The sequence below is a fragment of the Macrosteles quadrilineatus genome, unplaced genomic scaffold (assembly GCF_028750875.1).
Source record: "Macrosteles quadrilineatus isolate MER2022 unplaced genomic scaffold, UCM_ALF_1.0 Scaffold_28__1_contigs__length_1566739, whole genome shotgun sequence".
NCBI lineage: Eukaryota > Metazoa > Arthropoda > Insecta > Hemiptera > Cicadellidae > Macrosteles > Macrosteles quadrilineatus.
In genome coordinates, this window is record NW_026542621.1 from 43,724 (window position 1) to 68,761 (window position 25,038).

Genomic DNA, 25,038 nt, shown 5'->3' on the forward strand with positions numbered 1-25,038 from the left:
CATCTGCTGGCGAATTCAATATGCAAAACTCAAAACCATTTAGCAGCATTGCATTAATTCTCACTGGACTCTTTTCGTGTTTATTATAGCCGGATAGAGAGTGTTATGTGGATAGGAGTTAGGCCAGGGATACACTTGCCGGCAAAATTGCCGTAGTTTGAATGTCAGAACACACTGTCCCGGCGAAAACGGTTTTGTTGGAGCCGGCGACAATAAATAGAGTGCAATGGACTCTGAATCAGTCGTGTCTTTGAAATGGTGCTGTCAAAACCTAAGAAATTGGATGTGCTGCCTTTGCTCCACCACAGAAGAAATAGGAAACACCGCCTGAGTATTTGGGTTCATCCCATTCTGGAGCAAAGGCAGCCTCATGGAGCATTTTATACTCTATTTCTACAGCTCAGGAATGACGAAAAAAAGTATATACAGGGTGTTTCAGTAAAGCGTAGCGGGCTATGCAGATTCAGATTTTACATGCAAAAATAAGTCAAAAATGTAGAACAACTTTTTATCGATTTCAGCTTAGTTTAGCCGTAATCCGCCATTTTATATTTTTTATGATTAATAACTCAAAAACCCTTGGAGATATTTTTATGAAACTAGGTATAATCTTTAAGTCTACAGGTATAAACATTCTCCGAAAATATCTTTGATCAGGCTCATCAAATTTCAAAATGGTGGCCATTTAAAATTTTGTTTTAATGGCTGGTTTTCATGGAATTTTACTTTAAAATGTATTTTTGCTCAAACACAACAACCACCCTTGAGGGTTGAACTACGACTGAGAAGTGGGGCAGGGGCAGGTCCGGCTGTTTCGCAGAGATGTGTGTTCATCTCCATAAGGCACAATTCCCTGCTAACTGCTGGGCTGGCAGGACAGCCGGTCCGGTAAAGAAGAGAATATCCGACAGTTTTGCCGGAGCGGTGTGTCATTCCCCATGCCTTCCTGTGTATCTCAACTTTTGCCGATAAGCGATAAGTGTGTCCCCTTAGGAGAGTCCACAAATATTCTGTTATAACTCATTCGTGTGATATATAGTATTTCTATTATGGGTTTGGACAAAATTAAATGTTTGTCTAGTTCAGTTCACTTATTAGCAAATTTTTCTTTAGGGTAGTAGCTATTACCGCCCATTTAGGGCTATGTACACTTGAATAAGTCCACAAACCATGGCACAAAACATGGTGAAATGGGGTTTTTAATTTTCAAAAATAGTGTTTTTTCAAATTTTTACACTTTAAACACAAAAATTAATAATTTTCATTGCAACCATCTTGTATAGCTTCGAAAACAAATGATTTTTTTTATATTGAAGCGTTGTTGTAGGACTAAGGATAAAGAAATAAATTCCTTAAAACACTGTACATTATTTGAAATTCCCATGTCATTCTTATGGAGAAAAATTAAACTGTAGTAGTTTGCTTGTTTATATATTTTGATCAAATTTGGCAAATTAATTTATTTCATACTATAGGTACTTTTAAAGTTTTTCATAAAAAAAACTGTTACTTCCCCATAGCAGCAAACCCAAGTACAGTACTCATTAAATTTCAAAATTAAATCAAACAAATGGAAATTCGCTTAGTCTGCAGGTTTGCTGCGGCGGAGGTATTTTGTGTCTTATAAAATCTCAAATAAATCGGATGTTTGAAAATGTGATACCTGATATTTATTAAGAACATCTAAGAACAATTCATTATTCCATTTTTTATATACTTGCCATATTTTAGAACATTTCATGGATAAAGATTTAGCTACTTTAACTAGTTGCCTAGGCCTACTGTTTAATTTATTTTATCTTGAAAATTATTAGGGGCCTATATTAAATTATCCAAATTGTGTTCTCAAAATGAAATTTTTCGTTTTTATGTAAAAATGTATTATTCTTCAAAATATACAGTTTCTTATTTTAATCCATTTTTTATTTATTTTTTAAGTTTGGAGGTTAGTAATCGAAATGACTGTCATTAACGAAGTAATAATCAATATATACGAACTAATTGGGTTGAAATTTTATAGTTGTACACGAAAAGAAGAAAAACGTAATAGTTTTATAAATTAAAATTCAGCACAGATAAGCCGTGGTAAACCAGTTCAAACCCCTTCCCTCCAATTTCTAGAATTAATTTACCGGTCCAAGATCTGATCTGATCGGCGGTCGGCATATATGTAAGGCAAGGTTATGTCTTGCGAGCGCGTGGTTTTGACTTTCTAGTGACTTTCGCCGCCTCCAGCCACTCACCCTGACTTGGACGCTGAGGTAGCGACCACGGAGTCAATCCTCAACTTGTGAGCGATGTCTTGAAGGAGTTGGACATCAGGCTTGCGATAACCACTGGGGACGACCATGGTGCAGCTGCGGAGGTCCGGACGAAACAGACAGTCTACAGGGAGGAGTGGGGAGGGGTAACCGGTTCAACCCCCACCCTACCGCGTGCGTAAAGGCTTATCAGTAATGTGACCGGGCTATCTCTTATCAATGTCGGACAATGTGTAAAACCGATACGGCGATACACAGTTTTAACAATAAGTTCCGAACGTAAGTTTTGACTATTTCATTTGCATCGTTTGAAAGTTAAATGATCCTTTTTCGCAATGTCATCTGATGAATGCTTAACAGTTCCGACTGCATTTTGAATCTAACACGCTATGATATACGAAAAAGTTTACTGGGACAAAATTCTGGTCGTTTAAATTGTCGGTAAGCTATGTAATTAATGTAGCCTAACGAATAAAATCAGTTTATGGGTGAGCGATTTTTTTCTTAATATGATTACTGCATACGTTTGCCACACGCTGTGAAATAAAAGATGGATTACAATATCATTATGTAGCCGTAGGGCACAAATTCTGGTGGTGTTATTTGTTGGTAGATTGCGGAATTAATATAACCAATAACACCAGTTGTTTCGGGGTTAGTCAGAAAAATAATTATAGTAATTGATCTTTCCTAAGTCACGTGCATGAATTGTAGTTATTTCTAAATTAATAGTAATTCCAAAATAATGTGCAGCCGTTTTTTTGTTTTTTTTTTAAGCAAAAACCTTAACATTTTAATTTAAAAGACGAAACCCTCTGTTAATGGTTGAATACTGGAGTGCGGCAAAAGTGAGTAATTGCAGCAATTAGCAACTTTCTGTACTACAATCAGTACAAGGAAGCCCACTTTGTCAGGTGACTGTAGGAAAACTATATGTCTATTCATGTTTACATTCATTACATTGTTGAAGAGTAAAACAGCTGAGTTCAATATTAAAAAATAAATGGTAAATCAACACTAGCGCGCGAGGTTGGCAAATGGAGAACTGACTGATAGCAAGGTAGTAAATTTTGAGCAAAGGAAAATTTGCTGGTAGTTTTTCCTTCGATCTGAAATAGAGCTTGGGAAACAACTATTTTCTTTAATATCAGCTGTCATCGGCAATGGGGACTTTCTGCGCGGTGTGTTGAAAATTATAAAACTGCAATACTACTAGTGACGTGAATAGCCTCATAAGACAATTATAAGCCCACAGTTGACTGAATGTCCTTGTCAATGCTAGGTAGTTTTATCTAATGACGTTCTGAGATATCACTCATCTTAATCTTCGTCGGATTATCTGATAGGACAACCTTACAGTTGTAAATTCTTTGAATGAATCAATGCATATGTTTTGCTGAAATCGTAAATCACACAAATGCTCAAACCTATTTGAATAAACATTATCATGACAGTGTATTTTAATTATAATTTTACTAATTTCTACTCGTCCCTGGGGGTTTTTTAAATATATATATATATCAGTCACAAAGATCACCATAAACAAATGTTTCTCTATGATAAGAATGTATATAGCCAATTTACACAATACTGCAAGGAAATGTGGTTGGATATAAAGAAGTAATATTACCCTTATCATATTTTGTACCAAAACCGGACGATTCTCCAGAGACAGACCGGTGATGGCGATGCGAGATGCGAGTTCCTAGAAGGGCAGCCGTTTAAATAGGCAGTCCAAATAGGTTGGCTGTTGAAGGGATTTTTTGTGATAGGGGAGCGGTATAGGGCCTTGGCCCCTCAGAGAAAGTGCCCGTCTAAATTATAGGTTCGACCTGCGATTACTAAATGGTGCCCGCTTGGGCTAGGCCGCATGTTGAGAATTCTCCTAAGTAAAGAATTAATAACTCCATAAATTGTTATAGGAAAAAACGTTTTACCTACGACCGTTTTAGCGAATTTCCCTATAGGGAATAGCTATTACCGTAGTACTCATGGTAAGACCTGGACCCGGGACCGATTTACTTTTTCATTTTGATGTTCCCAGATGCCAAAAACACCATTACTTCAAATTTTGATATATGTATGTATATATATATATATATATATTCTGTTGAATAAAATAGTTCCACATCCACCTTTGATTTCAGGAACAAAATTTCATTGGACCTCTTATTGAAAAAAAATATCTAGGTATCTTTCAAGCTAGGCTAATCTATAAGGCTTCCTAGTAAAGATTATATAAGGCGCTGATGCACATATGAAAATACTGTAACATACGATTTACTTTTCAAATGATATGCTTACTTAAAAGTTTACTTAGTTGAAAAAACTTACACATTAAAAGTTGATGGGTTAAAAACAATTTCACAACATAGGGTACTGTATTAAAGCAAAAAGAAAATTATAATGAGTTCACATAAAATATATAAGCCTATATTGTACCCTACCTACTGAACTTTGTCAGGAATCATTACCTGCAGGTCATTATGTGAATATCACAGTAAGCAAAACTAAATAAACGAAAAATTTATATTACATTTTGTAAAAAATACAATCCCTACTATTGTAAATCAGGGCACAAATTTTATCAACTTGTATAATACTACACAAACCATACAAATAATAATAATCTATATCTATAAAAGAGGAAGTATGTATGTATGTACCCTATGGACTCTGAAACCGCTCGACAGATTGTAATGAGACTTTCAGGCTATATTAAGCATTATTCAAGGATGGTTTGTGTGAAGTTTGGTGAAGATGCGTTAAAAGGGCTCCGTCCCAGAGGGTTTTAAGGGGTCCAATGTCAGACTTTTGGAACTACAATGTTTGCAAAAAAAATGTAATTTAAAAGCAGATGTTTACTTTCACCAACTGTTTTGTAGGTTTGAATCATCACAACATTCTGTATTAGTCATGATTTGAAATAGTGCCCCACTGTTTCCACAGAATGCAGCACAGAAAACTATTTTATTTTTGGATAAGTTCAAATATATTAAACCCCAATCGCAGCACACCTGTGCACTCAACAACGTTTAAATTCTCCACTATCAAATATGTTGTTATGCCTTTTTATTATTTTTATCGTAAAGAACAAATTACTGTACCATTTAAAATAATAGTTGTCAGGGCAGCAATGTGCGCAGGGTGACTGGTAGTAAGTAATAAAAATAAAAGCATAATAAGAAATCAAAAACATATAATCCATACCAGTTCTTATTTTTACTCGTTCCTTAGTTTGTATTTACATTAATTTACACGCTAACCATTGATAAAGGAATAGTTAAACATTTTAATCGATTTTTAGAAGCAAAAGTGAATTGCGTATACAGCTTAGTTTTGTGATTTTCTCCATAGTAAAATTAAAGCTGTGTTGTGAAATGCTACAGTAATGTGAAGTGCAAGTTATGTGAAATTAAGTATTTTACCATCAGGGCCCAGGGCACTCAATCTAAACCACTCATGAAATACAGTTTCAGATCAAGGTTCTAGATTTTACAATACCATACAAGTATTTTTAGTGTCCTAAGTAAATAATGGAAGAAAATATAAGTAGTAGCTACCTGGACAAAAATGGTAGAGGAATTGAAATTTAGCTTGTAAATTGAATGAAAATAAATAGGCCCTAATAGTGTAAATAGTCACCTAAATGTTTAAAAATACAATTTTTTGTTTAGTTTTATAAACAACCATCTAGTTAAGAAAATTTTAATACAAACATGGAGAGTTAATCAGTTCAAATTTGTTAAAAAATAGCTACCGGTACCAAAATAATTACAAAACATTTATACATTGTAAAGATCCTTCTCTTTCCATGAAAGTACAGGGTGATTCAAAATGAATGACCCAGTTTTAACGATTTATAACGTTTATACTAATTGACTTACCGCTTTAAAATACACATCAAACGAAAAAGCAACTCAAAGAGTTTATGCCTTCCAATGACACATCATTTAACAAAATTGATCCAGCAGAACTGTAGATTTAATTGTACAAAGTTAAAAAGTAATCTCCAACTTTTTTTACCATTAGAAATTTGGAGGTTACTTGACGTTTTTGCAAATAACTTTTAAATGGTGAGGAAATCGACCAAAGTGGAAGGTAATATTCCGAAAGAGAGTAAAATTTCCTACAATCTACTATTATGCATATCTTAAAAATACTCAATAAATGTAGCCTAAATTTGGCTTAAAGTAAAAAAATGTGAAATTTAATGTTTGCTATGTTTATTGTCTACATTGAAGAGGGGGGATTTTCAATTTTTTTTTCATTTTGAGGCAATTTTTGGTACATTTCTTGAGTATTTTCAAAAAATGCAAAATAGTAGATTGTAGGAAATTTTATTCTCTTTCGGAATAATACCTTCCACTTTGGTAGATTTCCTCACCATTTAAAAGTTATTTGCAAAAACGTCAAATAACCTCCAAATTTCTAGTGGTAAAAAAAGTTGGAGATTACTTTTTAACTTTGTAAATTAAATCTACAGTTCTGTTGAATCAATTTTGTTAAATGATGTGTCTTTGGAAGGCATAAACTCTTTGAGTTGCTTTTTCGTTTGATGTGCATTTTAAAGCGGTAAGTTTAATAGTTTAAAAGTTATAAAGCGTTAAAACTGGGTCATTCATTTTGAATCACCCTGTATACCATTAAAACTTCTGTGTTCTCATAATCATAAAACTAAAGAATCTTGAGAGCAGAACCTGTACATCTTAACTACTGCTCATTGAACTATTAAATTTAATTATTTACAGCTGACTTCATGTAATATATTTATTTATTTACATTCTTCCAATAGCTACATAAGCTTAACATACAAACTTTACAGACCAGTGGGGCTAAGCCCTAAGGTTAAATAGAAAACTGAATATGCCTATATTTTAATCAAGACAAATACAAATCCAATGAATCAAAGATTATTAAAATAGGTCCAGCTGTTCTTGAGTTATAAGTGGTGTAACTAACACAACTTTGTTTTATATAGGCCTATATAGATATAGAGTTATATATAATATATATAACTCTATATCTATATAGGCCTATATAAAACAAAGTTGTGTTAACCAGCATGATCAGACCATGGGAACCAGGTTATATGGGGTAGAAATTGGTTGTTTGACCCTAAAAACATAAAATTTCCCAATTTTTCTCTGAACCTTCTTAAAGAGCTTAACAAAACAAACAATTCAGTATATCAAAGTGTTTTTGTACGGTTATTGGTTACGGGGAAAAGTAAAAAAATGTAAATTTTAAATTCCCATGTTATTCTTATGGAGAATATTGTAAAAGGTTGTAGTTTGCTTGTTTATGGATATATTTTGACCAAACTTGGCATATATATTGATTTTATACTAAGCTATAGTTATATTACTTAAATCACACTTTATTAGTTTCCTTGTAGCAGCAAACCTAGGTACTCGTTAAACCTAATGTCATTTAAATAGATCAATTGAAAATCAATTCAGCCAAATGGAAATTCGCTTAGACGGCAGGTTTGCTGCGGCGGGCGTATTTAATAATATATATATATATATGTATGTATGTGTCTGTGTGTGTAGGTGTGAGTATGTCTATGAAAAAAATAACTCAAGTAATTTTGGTCACATTTTGCATGAACGTGTAAGGCAGGATAAACTTAAATGAGTATGTGGGCCAGTGCTATATGGGGTTTTGAAATTGTAAAAAAATTGGGGGTTTTAAATGTGTACTCCAAAGCATTGAAATGCCCAATTTTCAATACAATCATCATGTTGAGCTTAGGAAAAAATATTTTGTGTATTAAAGCGTTGTACAATTAAAGGTTATATGGAGAAAATAAAAGAACTGTACATTTAAAAATTCCATGTTGTAAGGAGAAAAAGTAAACTGATGTAGTTTGCTCGTTTATGGATATATTTTGATCAAATTTGGTAAATTTATTTATTAGGCCTACATAATTAGGCATTAACATTTTACACAACCCCTCTTTTTTTTCTTCCCCGTGGCAGCAAACCTAAGTGCTTGTTAAACATTATGTTATTTAAATGGGTGATAAATCTAACATGTTAATGAAAACATTTAGCCTAAATGGAAATCCATCCAGGCAAAAGGAAATTCGCTAAGTCTGCAGGTTTACCGCGGCAGGAGTATTTTTATTTACTTTCTATAAAACTAATAACATGTAGTTACTATGCTGATTATGAAGTTACATAAGCTATAACAAGGCTTAATGTTATGCTCTTTACCTTTCACATTACTGTAGTGGCCCAACAACAAAAACCCATTAAAGTTTATACCTATTCGTACGTTTAAAATAAAATACAGGACAAAAATAAGTGTGGATTATTTATTTTTATGTATATTCGAGAGATAAGGCAAACAAGATTTCTTATTGAAGTTTTAAATAACTGCTTGATCAGGATTTCTTCTTGATCAGCATCGTATGTGTCATTAAATTACCTGAAAAAAACAAAAAAGATATATATGTCTAATAACACTAGTTTAGTGTTACTAGTGTTATTAGACGTATATATCTTTCTTTTGTTTTTTCAGGTTAAGTTTTAAGTACTGTAGCCTATCCTTTATGAATTTACAAAATGTGTCCATCATTTATTTTACTGACTCATTGATTGCCTCAACTTTAGTTTCCACCAACGGTAATTTGAAACATGACCTCCAAACTGATTACAGGAAAACTACCTGACATGATTTCATAATTCTGTCTCTGAGCCTGTTATTTCAAAACTAAATACAGTAGCATCTTATCGAGTTAGCTCTTAGAGAGTACCGTAGTAGGTAAAATTGAAAAAATCTTGCATTGTTAATCAAATCAGGTGAATTTAAATTGTTACTGATTGAAAATGTAGTTAGTAAATTAGTTTAAACTTTGTTTACTACACTATGGAATGTATATTTTATAGAAGGAAGGACATATTCAATTTCCAATCACGGTTGAAGATCATATTTTTAAATTCTCAATTGTACTTTTTATTTATTTGAAAAACCTAAATGTTAATCTAATTTTTGTCACAACATTAAATGGGAAAGATGTCAATCAAAATCTAAAAATCATATGAAATAACTTGCATGACAATAGAGTCCTATAAGGTTACAATTTTATGTTACTAATTGAAAAAATCCTTTTGTAAGGTGTTAAGTTCCTTTCCGTAATCCATGAATTGATGTACACTACTTAGCTGTTACTAGTTATAGTTTACTTATTAATATGACGACACTCCTATTTTTGTACTTATTACTCTGCAAGAATGTGGACCTAATGAGTGAATAAAGAATTTGAATTTGTTAAAAACATACTTCCATTACTTTAATGTTTTTCATTTTCTTTTGAAATAATTAGATTAACATCATAACTTATGGGATTTTGAATATAAAATTATGAAGTACAATCTCATGTAACCTTAGCCTCAACCTTATGATCTTTGGAACTGAGATAGCCCAGACCTTGACTTTCTTACATATTTTTATCCAACCTTCAACTACTACTAACTCAATTTAGTAAAAGTATAAAATAAAATTACTTACCAATAGATAACAACCAGAATAAATGTAAAATAGTTATCATAGTTTACCTACTTCAAACTCACTGACACATTAACAGCTGGGTACAAGAGTTGTTTGTTCATAGTGTCAATTATCATCATTTTAATTTTGTAAACTGGATTAATAAGTACCAACCTAAATATAAAGACACCTCCGCCGCAGCAAACCTGCATACTAAGCAAATTTCCATTTACCTGGCTGGATTTCTACTACAGCTCGTGACATCTAAGCTGGCACTTGGCCTATCGCTACTTGTACCTATTTCAAAAACATTATGTCCCATCATGCGGGTTGCATCAACTGTTCTCGCGACCCATATGAAGGCGCTCAAGTACAATGCAAGGAGAGTCAACCCCGTGAGGCAGCGGAAATGTTTGCAGTTCGGTCTTTTCCCTACCTCCACCCTCCTCCCGCCTAGACTGCCCGCGCTAGGCCAAGTGCCAGCTTAGGTGTCACGAGCTGTAAAATATTCCCTAAAAATTGTGAGATTATTATCTAGTAAAAAACTAAATTTTAAAGAATGCTTAGATTTCCTACAGGGAAGGTAGAAATTAGTGTTTTCTATTGAAATATTGATAGCTTAGTATGAAATAAGCCAATTTGCCAAATTCAATCAAAATATATCCATAGACAAGCAAACTACAACCTTCAGTTTAATTACTCTCCATTGCTAAATTTAAAAACCCTAAAAACCCCTATTCACATAGTATGATCATGTTGGTTCGCGAACTCCTTCAAATTAACGTACAAACAGGTTAATTGTTATACCTTTTTTCTGTAATTAATGTATGATGAGAAGGGAATTCTATACCAGTTGATTGCTAGCTCTGGTTGCTAGCCTAACTTGTAACTGTTAAACTGACCCAGAGAAGAAGGGTTATGAGATCCTGTCTGACATGATGAGGACTCGCCTGACACTCAATTGCACTGATGTTAAAAAATTTTACCTACCAGCGTATTGTTTTCTCGTTCCATAAAAGAGTAACAAATAAGTATTGGTGTTCAGGTATCTTGTTGACGCTGATTGATTGAAAAATATTGATCAAACTAATGGAGACCTTTGTTGAAGAAATGCTAATCAAACAATCGATTTGTGTGCACAACATAGTATTTTGGATCGTTGCTAGATTAAGTTACCTCAATGGTTAGCAACCTTTGACAAAATGTTGAATGCCCAAATGAAATCCAAACGACTATCAAATTAATATGACAATAATTAATAGAACTACGGTATTAGGTTACATTTACAAAAGTATACAATTAAAACAAGTTAAATTGTATGTATTGTATAGGGTCTATAATTCATGGGGTCAAAAAAGTTAAATTAAGTACACGTTGCTAAAGAAAACTCTTGGCATACAGGCTATAATGTGAAATAGGCTATAATGTGAAATAGCCTACCATGTAATAAATTGACCTGTAATGATATTTTAGAGCTAACTAGAAGTAGTTCTCAAACTTTTATTCGATGGCGGGCCCACCATCACCTTGGATTTGTTTTTCGCAACGCTCCTATTCAATAATAATAATAATAATAGGCCTAATAATAGGTTAGGCCCATAATTATTAATGTATTATATTGAAAATTTATTAATGTCATCATGTAGGTACCTTAAACTAAGAAACATAGTAAATTACTAAATGAAAAGGAAAAATGATAACTTTTAAAGGAATTAAGTCTCAGGGTTGATATTTGAAATACAAACAGTTCTACTGAGTTGCTACACACACAACAAAAATCAAGTCTGAGATTTTATTCGTTCCAACGGTAATACACCTTCAAAAGTTAAAATTTTTCCGCTTTCTTATGAAATGTTGAGATGGGTTGAAAACTGTTTTTGATACACATTTCAATAAATATGTACTGGACATAATATTTAGGCTGTTTCTTCCTGATTAAAATGCTTTTTGTTTCATCACTCTAGTGTTCATGGTTAACTGACTTATTCAAGTTTTAACGCAAACCCTTACATGCTACCCGCTCTGTATTATTTTGCTAAAGGCTAGGCTAACTTTTTTATGTCTGGACTCTTTCCACCTCGACCCACCAAAATTGCTCCCGTGACTCACCAGTGGGTCGCGACCCATAGTTTGGGAACCGGTGAACTAGAAAACCCAATCAGTCCAAAAATTTAAGTTGACAATGAGTTTAGCAATTCTTGCACCATCTTACTGAGAAAGTGAGCTAATAAAAAAAATATTTACATCAAGCAAGAGACATACGGTAACAAACTTTGTAGGCGTACAAGGACTTCAGGGTTTTAGTGAGTCTCAGTTTGGGAAGATTAACTTGATGGGCGCTAGACTATTAAAAATATCTGGTTAGGCCCTACCCTACAGTAACTATTTTATTATTCTGTTTTATAACATTTGATTGTGTTATACCCTGTTATCATCCCCTGTTTTGAACAAAATATTTTTAATTTAGGCCTAATAACATATAAAGCCAATCACTACAAATAGATACAATACACTGATATATATTTAGATAGGCCACTCATTTCTACACCAATAGGGTGTCACTAAGATTTAATTTAAAATATTTTAAACATTTCATATGTATATTGTAACACGAAGAGGTCGCTATTATAAATTGATAGGCCTATACCACACGTATTACCAACGCCAGAAACTTGAAACTCCACAGCTGCAAGAAATACAAATGAAAAAAGTAGCCTACTCCTAAGTCTCATATATGATTCTGGTAAATAGGAAGAGAATGGTACGGTAAGCAACAAAAATAGCAAAAAATTCTCGAGTAAAACTACCTAGCCCACTTTTTTACAATAGCCTACGAACAGCTGTTTTTTCCATCCTTGAGGGACAAAATGCATCATTATTTCAATGTGCCACTAGGCTATTTTATCTAGATTGGGTGGAACCAAGTAAGAATAAGAATAAGAAAGTTTATTGCCATTGACCAAGTTGTACATGGAATAAGTATTGTCAAATTACATTAAATAAAATATTATTAGGCTATATTACTAAACATGTTCATATCTAGTAGTAGCCTACTAGGTGATATTTTTATATTAGGTGTGTTTGGTGCAGCTGTCAATTTTGCGGTGTTTTCTATGAGCTTGGTAATAAATGTATTAAATCTAAAACAATCACTTTGAAGGACACCTGGTAAGTTTAAGTTATATGAATCATTGTTATTTTGTTTAAAAAGTTGATAGCTAGAGGCCTACCTAAATTAAAACATGTCATTGATAGTGATGCTTGTTAACTAGTCCAATCTTTGTTAGCATTTTTGGTACAATCCTGTTGGTGTAATTTTTCATGTAAGCAATCTTTTTTTTTTGTCAGCAAGATGTATCTGAATTCGACTATATATATTTATAAATTTTTTATTGTAACTTGCCCTCATGCATTATCTATTGTAAAAATGGTGTTTACCGTATGATAAATAGATAAATAGGTATATATTTTTAAGAGCTTAGTTGGACATTTGGACCGAAGCATGTTTACACATCGCTGTGAACACATGTTGTGAGAAGGCCTAGGGGGTTTCCACGTGTGCTGTGTATCAAAACTGTGAACCGATAATGTGTCTGTGCAAAGTTTAAGAATCAAATTTTTCATCACAATTTTTGACGGCATGACACAATGGACAATGACATCCTATCTTCAAAGCTTACAAAACAAATTAGGCCTAAAAGGATTTTTATTTTTCCGAGTCGTCATGTAGGCTAAGCTAATTGCAAAGGACACTGAGAAAAAGTCAAAAATAAACTGAACACTAAACCATTTTAATAGGGAAAGGCTAGGCAAATTCAACAGAATCAGAAATATCTATTTGTCATTGGACATTACAAAAAATGCATTGACAATTGTCATGTATATCCCTCCCGAGTGTTATTTGTCGCTGCAGCGACACATAACACACTTTGTGTAGTGTTTTGTGTCGCTGCAGCGACTCACAAACACTGTTTACGGCGAAGGCTCTATGACTGACAAAATCGGATTGAACTGGATCGAGTTAGGTATCGTTTTGTCGTACAGATTCAGAGCTTTCTCTGGAGGTCTGTCTCTAAGCGCTTTTCATTTTAGTTCCGAAAATATTGTAGCAGACAGCTGACGTGCGTATTTGTAAACAGCTTCGTTAACCTCGGACCGATGCCTGATGTGTTTTATTACGTTTATCATTGTTTTAGTTTTCAAAATCAAAAGTAGTGATATACGTGGTGCATTATAAGAAGATTTAAGTGATTTTGAAGGGCTGGTTGATGATCCTGAAGAAGTAGCCTAGGTAGTGATATTGATGTAAATTATCAGCCAGATACCTAGCTATGGTTAGGCTATGCATTCTTAGCTAAACGCTATGTACTGAAATCTGTTTTTTGCCCATAACTTATTTATTTGCATATCTACTTCCTTATATTATTATATATTTGTAATCCTCATAAAATTTAGAACAAATATTTATAGGCCTATAATTTATACAATTTCATTGAGCGCAAACTTATTTTTTTTTTTTTCCAAAATATTTTTTCTTACCTAAAAAATTTTTTTGAAACAAATGTTCCTTATGTTTTATGTATATAATATTGAAGCCCATGATTTTCCAAACAAAATGGCATAGGCCTATAGAACAGTATAATTAACATTGTTTTCAAGCCTCTCAGATCCGTTTCAATGAAACCTTGCAAATGAGCAAAAAATAGGCAGACATTAAGGCCAAAACAAGGGACACTCCGAGGGATATAGCATGGCTACAGTCAGGCTAGACATTACAAATAACATGTCCAATATGTTAATTTTTTAGGTGTCAGCTCTGTGGATTACCAAAGTATGGAATGTGATTTAAAAATAAATACATTTTATAAATTAAAACTTAATTAATAGAGATTAACTTACCTAGTGAGCTGATAAAATAATAACTTAACTTAGGCCTAGGCCTAATTGCCTAGACACTTCCGATCTCATAATTTTATATCATACTCAATATTAGCGGGCTTCGTACATATACCTATTTAGAATGATTAGTCCCAATCAATCATCTTGGTTCTTTGCTCATAATAAACCTTTTACCTTCGATGTCTTCACCAAAATCCATAGATAGGGGAATCGCCATGGTTCTTCTATCTGGACGGGATTTCGCTATGTTTTCACAAAGTGAGCTGGCGTTTGTGTGTGTACGAATGTTCTTCTATGTTTGATATTGTAATGTGGTTTATTGGTGAGATTTTTTCATGTGTTGGACATATGTCCATGTTTTGTTGTTGTGTAGACGTTTTAAACACAGGTGTTAACTTACTGTAATGACATTGGTTGAATATAATCTAATCAAGTTTTTATAAAGACAGCATTTTAGGCTTACTAGAGAAATGACATCTAGGCTAAATTAGCCAAAATCTAACCTACATCACACTTAGGTTTAAGTTAATAGGCCTACATATCCGTGTATTGATTAAAATAATATAATAACTTGGAAACTTACCCAGATTTAGAGCAGTTGGTTGCGACAATTGAGTCAATCCTAAGTTTGTGGGCAATATCCTTGATTTCTTGAATCACTTTTGCTTCTGGCTTGTGATACTTCGTCATGATGACACTTACGTTTGTAGGTTAGGTTACTAAATAACTGAGTTTTTAAGAACTAAAGAATACAGACTTCAATAAAAGGAAGTTATAGGAATAACTAAACGATCAGGAGAAATAGTTGTTTATAACACAAAAATTTAACTTGAATTAATAAAGATGAAGGATTGAAATCGACCCTTCGGCCGGCACTTTGCTCTTAAAACAGCAACCAGCAACAGCACTCCAACTCCAACGAAACTCCAACCAACTCTACTGCTACTCGTCTGCGGGTCTGCGTCTCTCGTCTGGAACTGGGAACTGAACTGGGAACGGGAACTGGAACTTCTTGAAAGGGAAGGGAAGGCAAGGGCGGGCAAGCATGAAACCGTGGTAGATTTCAGATCGCCAGAGACCAGAGAAAGAGAAATCAAAAATATTGATACACTATCATTATTATCCGATGGGAGAATCGATTTCAAAAGAATCGATGAATCGATTCTTTAACGAGGATCGATTAATCGATTCTTGTGCTTATGAATCGAGTCTTTGAAATAGTCTGCATTTCTCCATCTTACGATATTTTAGCAATTATAAAAATTACTGGGCTTAATATAAAATTGGGCGGATACAACTATAATAAAAAATAGACAAAAGTTTCATAAAATATAATAGTTGTCAGTACATATAAAAAGTAGAAATATAATTATATTTCCAATGAGTTACTTCTTAGTTGTAAATACACATTGATGTTTTTATAATACAAACTTACATAATTTCAAATAGTTCAAAGTTAAGAAATAGTTCAATTATTATTCATAACTGAAAATATGAAAGTTCACTTAACACAGTTCGTGATTTAAAAAATAAATATAATAACTTTCACAATATTATATTTTCTAAAATCTTTTAAGCACCTAACCAACAAATCAGTGCGTGAGTGTGTGTACCTAGCCACTGAGATAGACTGACTTTTGACTAGTAGCATTTGACTATGATAGTCAATGCTAGTAGTAGTAGTGATAAATATCATAGGCATGCATCGACCTGCAGCGAAATGGAATCAAGTGCAGGAAGCTAACAAATAAGAATCGATTCACGCAAACGATTATTTCATCGATTCTTAAAATAATTGAATCGAAAGAATCGATTCTTTTTTTCACTCGATTATCGCATCACTAGCTCAGTGTTATTATCCCTTCCCCAAACCAAAGACGAACGACAATATTTAGATCCCATCAGGCTGTCAACCACCGAGCTAAAATTATAGCTCAGTGCTGTCAACCCACTGAGCTATCAGTGCAGTGTGTCAACCAATATGGCTATAGGGACATAACAATAAAAGTGATACTATATAAATAGTAACTATAAAAAAGGTGGCTCGATAAAAAATCATAAAAGCAGTTTTACGACAGTTGTGATACTGTATTTTTGAATATCAACGTGATATTTTTAAAAATCTTAAGAAATAATTAGGCTACGCATATAAATTTAACCTATATGAAATAATATTTTAGAATATACAATAATTGTTTAGCAATGTAGCTATTTATCGGAATATAAAATACCCACGCTGCAGCAAACCAGCTGACTAAGTGAATTTCCATTTGCCTGCATTGATTTTCAATGAAAATATTAAATTAAGTTATCATTTGTTTTCTGTTTTACGAGTAGCCTACCTAGGTTTGCTGCTACAGGAAAGTTAATAAATGTGATTTTTATTAAAATATTAATAGCTTAGTATAAAATAAATAAATTTGCCAAGTTTGATCAAAATACATCCATAAACAAGCCAACTACAAGATTTTACAATATTCTCCATAAGGGCCGGCGCGCACTATCCCGACCACGACCACGACCACGACTCCGACTGGTCGGATACGACCAGTTTTATAATAGGAATAAATGGAACAGCGCGCACTGGTCGACTGGTCGGACCCTGGTCGGGCCCTGGTCGCACGACCAAAATTTTCCAGTTTGGTCGGGCCCGACCCGCTGGTCGTAGCAGCCAAAAATAGCACACAATGTAATGGGACGACGCGCACTACCCCCGACTTGCCTCCGGCCCGACCAGTACACCACTCAACCCCCAGTATTCCTAGACTAATCAAACGGTGAGCACTAGTTTTTTGCGCCAGTCTGTGAAGTGACTCATTTGGTAAAATGTCGCAGGATTTTGACACTTTTGAAACCTGTCTTCATATTGACGTAGCTCTTCATAAAATGTTGCAAAATGCCCTTTCAGACCTAACAGTTAACATTGGATATAGAGTGAAAATTTAAAAACGTACGTTTTCATGTCCCTGGCCTTTTACTTCGTAGATACTGGATTTGTAGTTTATTACTATGGGTTTTAATATTTTTTGGGACGGGGGCAACATGTTACACACATTTATTTGGTTTTAAATAGGTTCTAGGTATTTTTTTCGTATTTTTAAAGTCTCAAAATTCACGACCATGACGTGTCCCTTGGGTACATTTTCCAACTTTCACGCTTTTTTAGACTAATTACTCATGCCGAAATATATAAAGCCATATTTTTATGCCATCAATGGTTATTAAACTTACAAAAAAGGAGCATATTATAATTTTATTGTCATTGCAAACTGACTACCATGACAAAATAAGTCTGTCCCTCGATTTGGCGTCACGACCATTTGGGAAAAATTTTCAACTTTGGAGCACGACAGTGGCAAGCCTGGCGTCGATGGAGTCAGTTGGTTTTAGAGACTAGTTCGGGGTGTACGTCAGGATTGTAGTGCCGGTCGTTGTTGAAAGGAGGAATTACAAGATTAATAAAGGAAAGATTGTGTTTTTTGTAATTTTGGTGTGTCCATGACCGTACGTAGTCATTCGATGAAGAAGACATGGTGTTAATTTTTGTTTATAAGATATTTCAATTGCTAGATTAACCTAGAAGTCCACTTTGTATCCTCGAACATGAGGTGCAGGGCTACCGCCAGAACAGAGCCAAATAACACGTAATTTCACGACCAAAGTTTCACGACCATCGCGGGTTTTTTCACGACCAATCCAGCCTTATGGATTATAGTGTGTTTGGTCGTGACAATAACTTTAATATAATTGTAATTTGAACAGTTTAGTTCAATTGAAACACTTATTTTTATTATAACTAACAGTATAATTAAAGGATTGTTTAGAAAGTTTTAGATTATTTCAGAAAATTCACGACCGTACCGCTTGTCCCTGACCATCACGTTTATGATTTCTATCATAAAAATTTCAAAAATTAAAATATCGTCATATTTCAATGTTTTATACACAAAAGAAGCACACCTCTATACAAACATAACGATTTTTCGGGTCTCAGGTAAGTTTTTTCGGAGTTATACAAACTTAAAATGATTTTATTGGCTTTTTTTCAATTTTTTGAGTTTTTTTATTTTTTTCTAGAAAGACCAAATATACCAAAAGCTCAGTGACCTTTTTATTGTATAATGGTCATAAAAGTAAATTAGTTTATAGCAAAACATAGTTATAAAAATAATATTAACTATTTTTAATATTCATTTAAACGTCTGTTATGGTCGTGACAGGATTTTGTGTTTTTCCACTAAAGATGCTCTTTTAAAAAAAAAAATACCAAAGATATTGCGTTACCATGGGCATTTTATGAAACTTCAAATGTTACTGAAATAAAAATAATAATAAAAGTTTTGAAAAAAGGGGAAAAAATTTTGCAAAGTACTTTTTCTGAAAACGTACGTTTTTTAAATTTTCACTCTATACCCAGTATAGTGTCTTCTTCCGCTTAACGTACTTACAATACAAATGCACCATAACAACTACTTCTTCAACAATCATCTTGACACTGAAGTTTGTAAAACATTGGTCGGGTCGTGCTCTGGTCGCATGGTGAATGACAACCACTGGTCGGGCGTTTGGTCGTGGCCGTGGTCGTGGTCGGGATAGTGCGCGCCCGGCCTAAGAATAACATAGGATTTTAAAATTAACGGTTTTTTAAATTTTCTCCGTAACCATAACCATACAAAAACACTTTGATATACTAAATTATTTATAGGTCTGGAGAAAAATTAATAAATTCTGTGTTTAAAGGGTAAAAAATTAGAAAAGCCCATTTTACCCCATTAAACCCCGTTCCCATGGTCCGCATTTTACGGGAACGGACGCGCAACCCTGCTCCGCGCCTATCACCATGGGCGTACCCTGTCCCATGCATGACGCGTCGTGGGACATAGGCTTAAGCTTTTCCCTTTTCCCCTATGAGACATTATATCTACAATCAATCAATAAATTAATCCTTTAAGACAGCAACATACACTTGGGGGCTGTACAATAAATATTTCAAGGTGATTATATGAATGTGGGTGGTTGACCTTTATAATGGGTGATGAGAATATATAATTGCTTGATAAATGTCCTCTTCAGCATGTTCACAACAGGAAGAGTCCACTGATAGCGTTATCGAACTATCAAGTCTGATCAATACAAAGTCTTTGGTCAACAAAGGGAGAACAATGGATGGAGAATGAATAAAACCTAGAATCTACTTGTTAGACTTTTAGATCAACTTCCCTTAGAATTATCATTTGCTAGGTTTTTATTCACTTTATACAATATATGTACTGTGTCATTACATTTCCATACAAGATGTGTTAGAGGTGTTGCAAAGAAATAAGGGGCTGAATGGCACACTCTAAAGTATTACCCCACATAAAAAAATATAATTTTATATAAGACAATGATTCAACCAATTTTATGGAAGAAAAACATGGGTTAGCCCAATAAAATCTAAAACCGACTCATAGTTGGTTTTTGAAAATAAAGCTCTAAGGAAAATATTTTGACCAGTGCAAGAGGGAGAAATGTGGAGGATATTGAAAAAAAGAGTGCTTGATTATTTCCCTGTATTGTATTTTAATTTAAACATTGATTAAATGGCTTGTTTTTTGAAAAGTAAATATGTTATTTATTTCTGATGTACACCCCTTTCTCCCTTTAGAGAATCATACTTTATGTACCTGATGATTGATGGAAATATCCATGATAAACTTGAAGACCTGTATCTTCCTGATAATTATTGAAATAGTTCTAATGGCAAAAGAGTTTTACAAAGTTTTAACTGCGGAACAGAGGTTAATTCTTGCCATTTTAAATTATTTAGTAAAGTAAAGCCCAAACTGTTGGAGTTTATGCAGACTTTGTCACCTTTTGGCATGAGAAATCCCTAAATAGATATATTCTGTTAATAATAATTGGAAAATTTAAGATTTTTTAAATTAATTTTGCTTTCTGATTTTAGAGAGCCAATCAGAAATTTAGTAAAGTGTGTCTAGAACTTTGAATTTATTTCCAGTCTTGGTATTTCCTTTGGTAATTGATGAAGTACCGTCTGCATATTGATAAAGAGGTCCGTTGACATTGAAAGGTAAATCATTTATTAGAATCAAGACTGTCGCAAGAATTATTCCTGTGGCACCCTACAGATGACTTTTCTTCAATCTGACTCTCTGAGAAAACATCATGTCTATTAATTTTAACCTGTTTGAATCTATCCTGTTAAAAGTCTAGCAGAAAAAGAATTACCCATAAATCCACAGTGAAATGAAATATGTTTATTGTCTTTTGAATTTTTAAAATTACTGACAATGTCATAAAACAGCTAAAATTAAAGCATTGCCGGTTAATGATACAATATAGCTTGATACAATACACGTTTTAAATATTACAATCGAATAATCATATTGTTTAAAAAAAAAATTGTGGCATTTAGGATAATTGAAGTGATTAAACCCCATAACAAACAAAATCCATCAATACTTTGGTAAATTTTCTAACTCTACTTAAAAATTAATACCAGACATTTCAAAAATGGCTGAGCTTAGCTAAAAACAGCTGTGTCGACTATCGAAAGCCTTGGACAAATTGTAGAAAATTCCAAACACTAACTACAACAGTACAACGCATCCAAGACCTCAAAAAAGGTAATTTTCCAATTAAAATACTGCTATCTGTGTGGATCTGCCTTGTCCCCAAGGTATGTTTTGTGATTTGAAAACATACAATTTATAGTGACTAGAAAATTATGGAAGGAGAGTTACTGGATGATAAATATCTAAAATTTATGGGCCATCTTTCTTGAGTAAGTTTATCCCAGTGGCAGATTCAGCTTTAGATTGAGGGGGGGCAGATTAGAGGTGAAGTCCCCCCCCCCCACATTGTCATTGTCTCTTGTGGCCACAGCAAAACCCTGAAAAACCCCCGCAGTAATGGAACATCGTCTTCTGCGATCGCGACAAAATCATGAACAACTCCAGCGGTCCTGTAGACATTATTGTCGTCTCCGGATTTGCGACTAAATTCTTATCATCTCCGGCTCCCACAGTTACAGAAACGTCATCATCGTCTTTGCCGATCGCGGCAAAATTTTGTTCTTTCCCTGCAGTAGTAGTCATTTTGTACGTTCTAGGACAGAGGAGGGAGGAGTGTAGACCACGTGGGTTGAGGTAGGTAACCTCACTTTGCCTAACCTAACCTAACCTTACAGGCAGAGACTGATCCTCTGATTTGGACGACTTTACAGAAACGACAACAGCTTTTGAATCTCATTTTATATAGGACCACCAATAGGTTCTCAACTGCACAAAAATGGCGCCGATTGCATCATTCGGTGCTCATGTTTTCACTAGAGGATTTGTATGAAGATGCAGTATTTCGATCTCAATGTATACTGACACGCCATTTGAAACTCACGTTCTAGGACAGAGGAGGGAGGAGTGTAGACCACGTGGGTTGAGGTAGGTCGGGAAGGGAGGTGTGTCCATGACGTCACATGTAAACAGAGGATGATCTTACAGACAGAGACTGATCCTCTGATTTGGATGACAATTTTTTTTTGTGTAGATATAAAGAACGTTAAATCAGTTCTCATTTGGTATACTTGTCGTATAATAGGATCTCACGGTTGAGATCGAAAACGACAACAGCTTTTGAATCTCATTTTATATAGGACCACCAATAGGTTCTCAACTGCACAAAAATGGCGTCGATTGCATCATTCGGTGCTCATGTTTTCACTAGAGGATTTGTATGAAGATGTAGTATTTCGATCTCAATGTATACTGACACGCCATTTGAAACTCATTGTTTTCATGTTGATTTTTACGTGTCTTCTGAGTGACTCAGCACGTGGTTCCGACCACGCCAATCCTTCGGAGGCGAAAAAATATTTTTTTGTGTTTTTCAGTTATTTTGCGTATTTTATTTCTGTTATATTAGTTTATTGTTGCAAACTCGATCTGACCATGGCTTTTGGGTATCAAAGCAAGTTTTTCGTTGACACCGTTGTTGTAGTTTCTAATCATGACGTCTGTCAAAACGTTGTTGTACCTGCATGGGAGATACAATTTTCTTAGATTGCCACAAGGGTCTTCTTCGACAGTAGCGGTTACCGAGGGACCGTATCTCGTCACGACTCGCTGCAACTCCACTATTCTGTAGGGATGCTCATGTCGCAGCTCTTCGATTTTAGTGTATTTGGGTGCTTGGCACGCGTTAAGCAAATCTACCAATTGTGCCATGTCTCTCACTTATATAAATGCGCAGTTACATTACCTTGATTATGTTCCTTGATATATCGTAGGCAAACGCGTTTTCAGAGACTACGATGACATATGCGGTAGTGCCTGAATCGGCTGATGGTGATGCGATTGCGTTTGTGAAATCGAATTCTATTTGAATGTCACTTCTAGAACGGTCTGTATTCATCGGATGAAGATGTGTGTCGACAACATACAGTGGGTAGTGTGAAATAAACTCGCTCGGGTCAATGATCATTGAGCTGTCATCGAAATTCACCTTACGATATCTCATGAATTGCTCGTAAATCACTCTCCAACGTCCCTCAAGGATTGCAGCGTTTTGCAGTTCTTGAGGGTAACGTTGACCATTTATTTTAACTGCAAAGTTCTTTATATTTTCGCTGTCAAATTGCGCTGGGTTCTTTTTCTGATCATTCGTGCGGTTAGTTTTGAAAGCACATGATTACGAATCTAGGGTTGTATACGTTTCTATAAACGTTTGTAATGACGAATGTGTACGTAGATCCGAACACGCCCTTTTTGTCAATACATTGCCACTGATAATAGTTGTAGATCAACTCATCTTTTTCACTAAGTTTTGTTAGACCGTCGATTAGTTGGATTTTGCTAGTTGACGTATATTCCACTATGGGAACTCTGAGAACGAAGGAAGTGATTTTCACTTTGCCGTCCTCAGGATCGGTAGCTGCGGCAGCGGTTCCTTTCCAATGGTATAGAGCGTCGTTATCTTCAGCTCTTGTGAATACAATCTCGAATCCACCTTTGTACATGGGGTATCGCATGTGGTCAAAGAATCCTAACCCGAGATGCGCTAAGGTTCCAATTGCTTCGAACTTGCCACCACCAAGCGAGTATCTTGATGCGAACCCACAGTTTTGCAAAGCGGGTTTCATCGATTGAGGATAGTTTAGAATACTTTTGATAGTGCTTGTAATTCCCGGATGATCGACCACATCGATTGTTGTGTTGTGTTTTTTCAGTTCGATTCTTGTAAAGAGGTATGGTATGAAATTGTCAATAAGGGCTATAGTGGCAGTCGCATCATATGCTTTACCATCGGATTTTTTTACTACCTCGCCGCAGATGTGATATTGAATTGCCGAGTCGTAAAACGTGTCTCCGTGATCGAGTTTGAAGATTGTGTAATTGTTTGGTGTGTTGAAATTCAACTCGGATATCGGCATAACAGCTCGGTACTCGCTTTTCACCACTCCGGTGGAGAAACGTTCGTACAGTGCTTCCATTGTCTACAATGACTTAATAACACAGAAGAACAAAAAAATATAAGCTAATTATTTTTATTTATTTTTTTAATTGCATGGTATATATAGAGGCTTACTCATTGAACTCCTCTTCCATGTAAGCTTTGTGATCATCCAAAAACTGTTGCGAAACGATCTGGAATTTTTTAATGTATTCCCAATCGACTTTGTTTGCGTAGTCGTGTATGAACGACTCGGAAAGTATTTGGTGCTTGCTGACAGCAAACCACGCATGCTCAAAGTTTGGTGCCATCTCACGAAGAAAGCTCTTACTGAATTTTTGCCTCTTCAGAATAGGACCCCAGTCAACACGATGGAAGTAAATACGTAGCATATCGATGGAGAAATCATAGTGAAGTGATAACAGGTCCCAGTTGAGGTACCTATCGAACTTCATAACGAGCTCGTCGGTGAGTACACCGTTCGGTGCCTTCGGTTCGCGGGACAAGATTTGCCAAGCGTTGTCCATGCTGCTCACTTATATATACCCATTTTTTTTCTACAGGGATATGAACACGCGGATGTACCTAAACCCATCCCTAGTTTACGTTTCAACCACATCGCACCCGTGGTCGCGAGGGCTACGCTCCTCTCGTTAAGGTCCGCGTCGCTAGACGTCACTCTATCCCACGCCGCTTTCTGTAACGCTTTATCTGCGACCCATCTGTCTTCGGGCTTCCGGTGGTCTCTGTACCATATGTCGTGCTGTTTACACGCATCGTCTAAAGGATTCACACCCTTGTCACCACGACCTAATCGTTCAGCGAGCTTCGTGCCTGGACCGCAGAAGTTATACGTATCGAATTTCCAGTTACGCGGGGCGTGTAGTTCTACAGGTAATTTGTTGATGATGTCGTTCAACAATCCCGAGCC

General features: G+C 34.9%; 1 protein-coding gene across 2 annotated transcripts in view; it reads right to left on the minus strand.

Moving 5' to 3' along the window:
• Positions 1–15,722, minus strand: part of LOC129005630 (transketolase-like protein 2) — a 37,636-nt gene extending 21,914 nt beyond the window's left edge. The window contains exon 1 of one of the 2 annotated variants that reach the window (XM_054434587.1): positions 15,241–15,722. In XM_054434587.1, coding sequence (XP_054290562.1) covers positions 15,241–15,347 — 107 coding nt within the window. In that variant the 5' untranslated portion in view covers positions 15,348–15,722. Of the gene's footprint in view, positions 1–2,243; positions 2,392–15,240 lie in introns of those variants that run through there. The other variant, XM_054434586.1, reaches the window with a different exon arrangement.
• Positions 15,723–25,038: the final 9,316 nt, after the last annotated feature.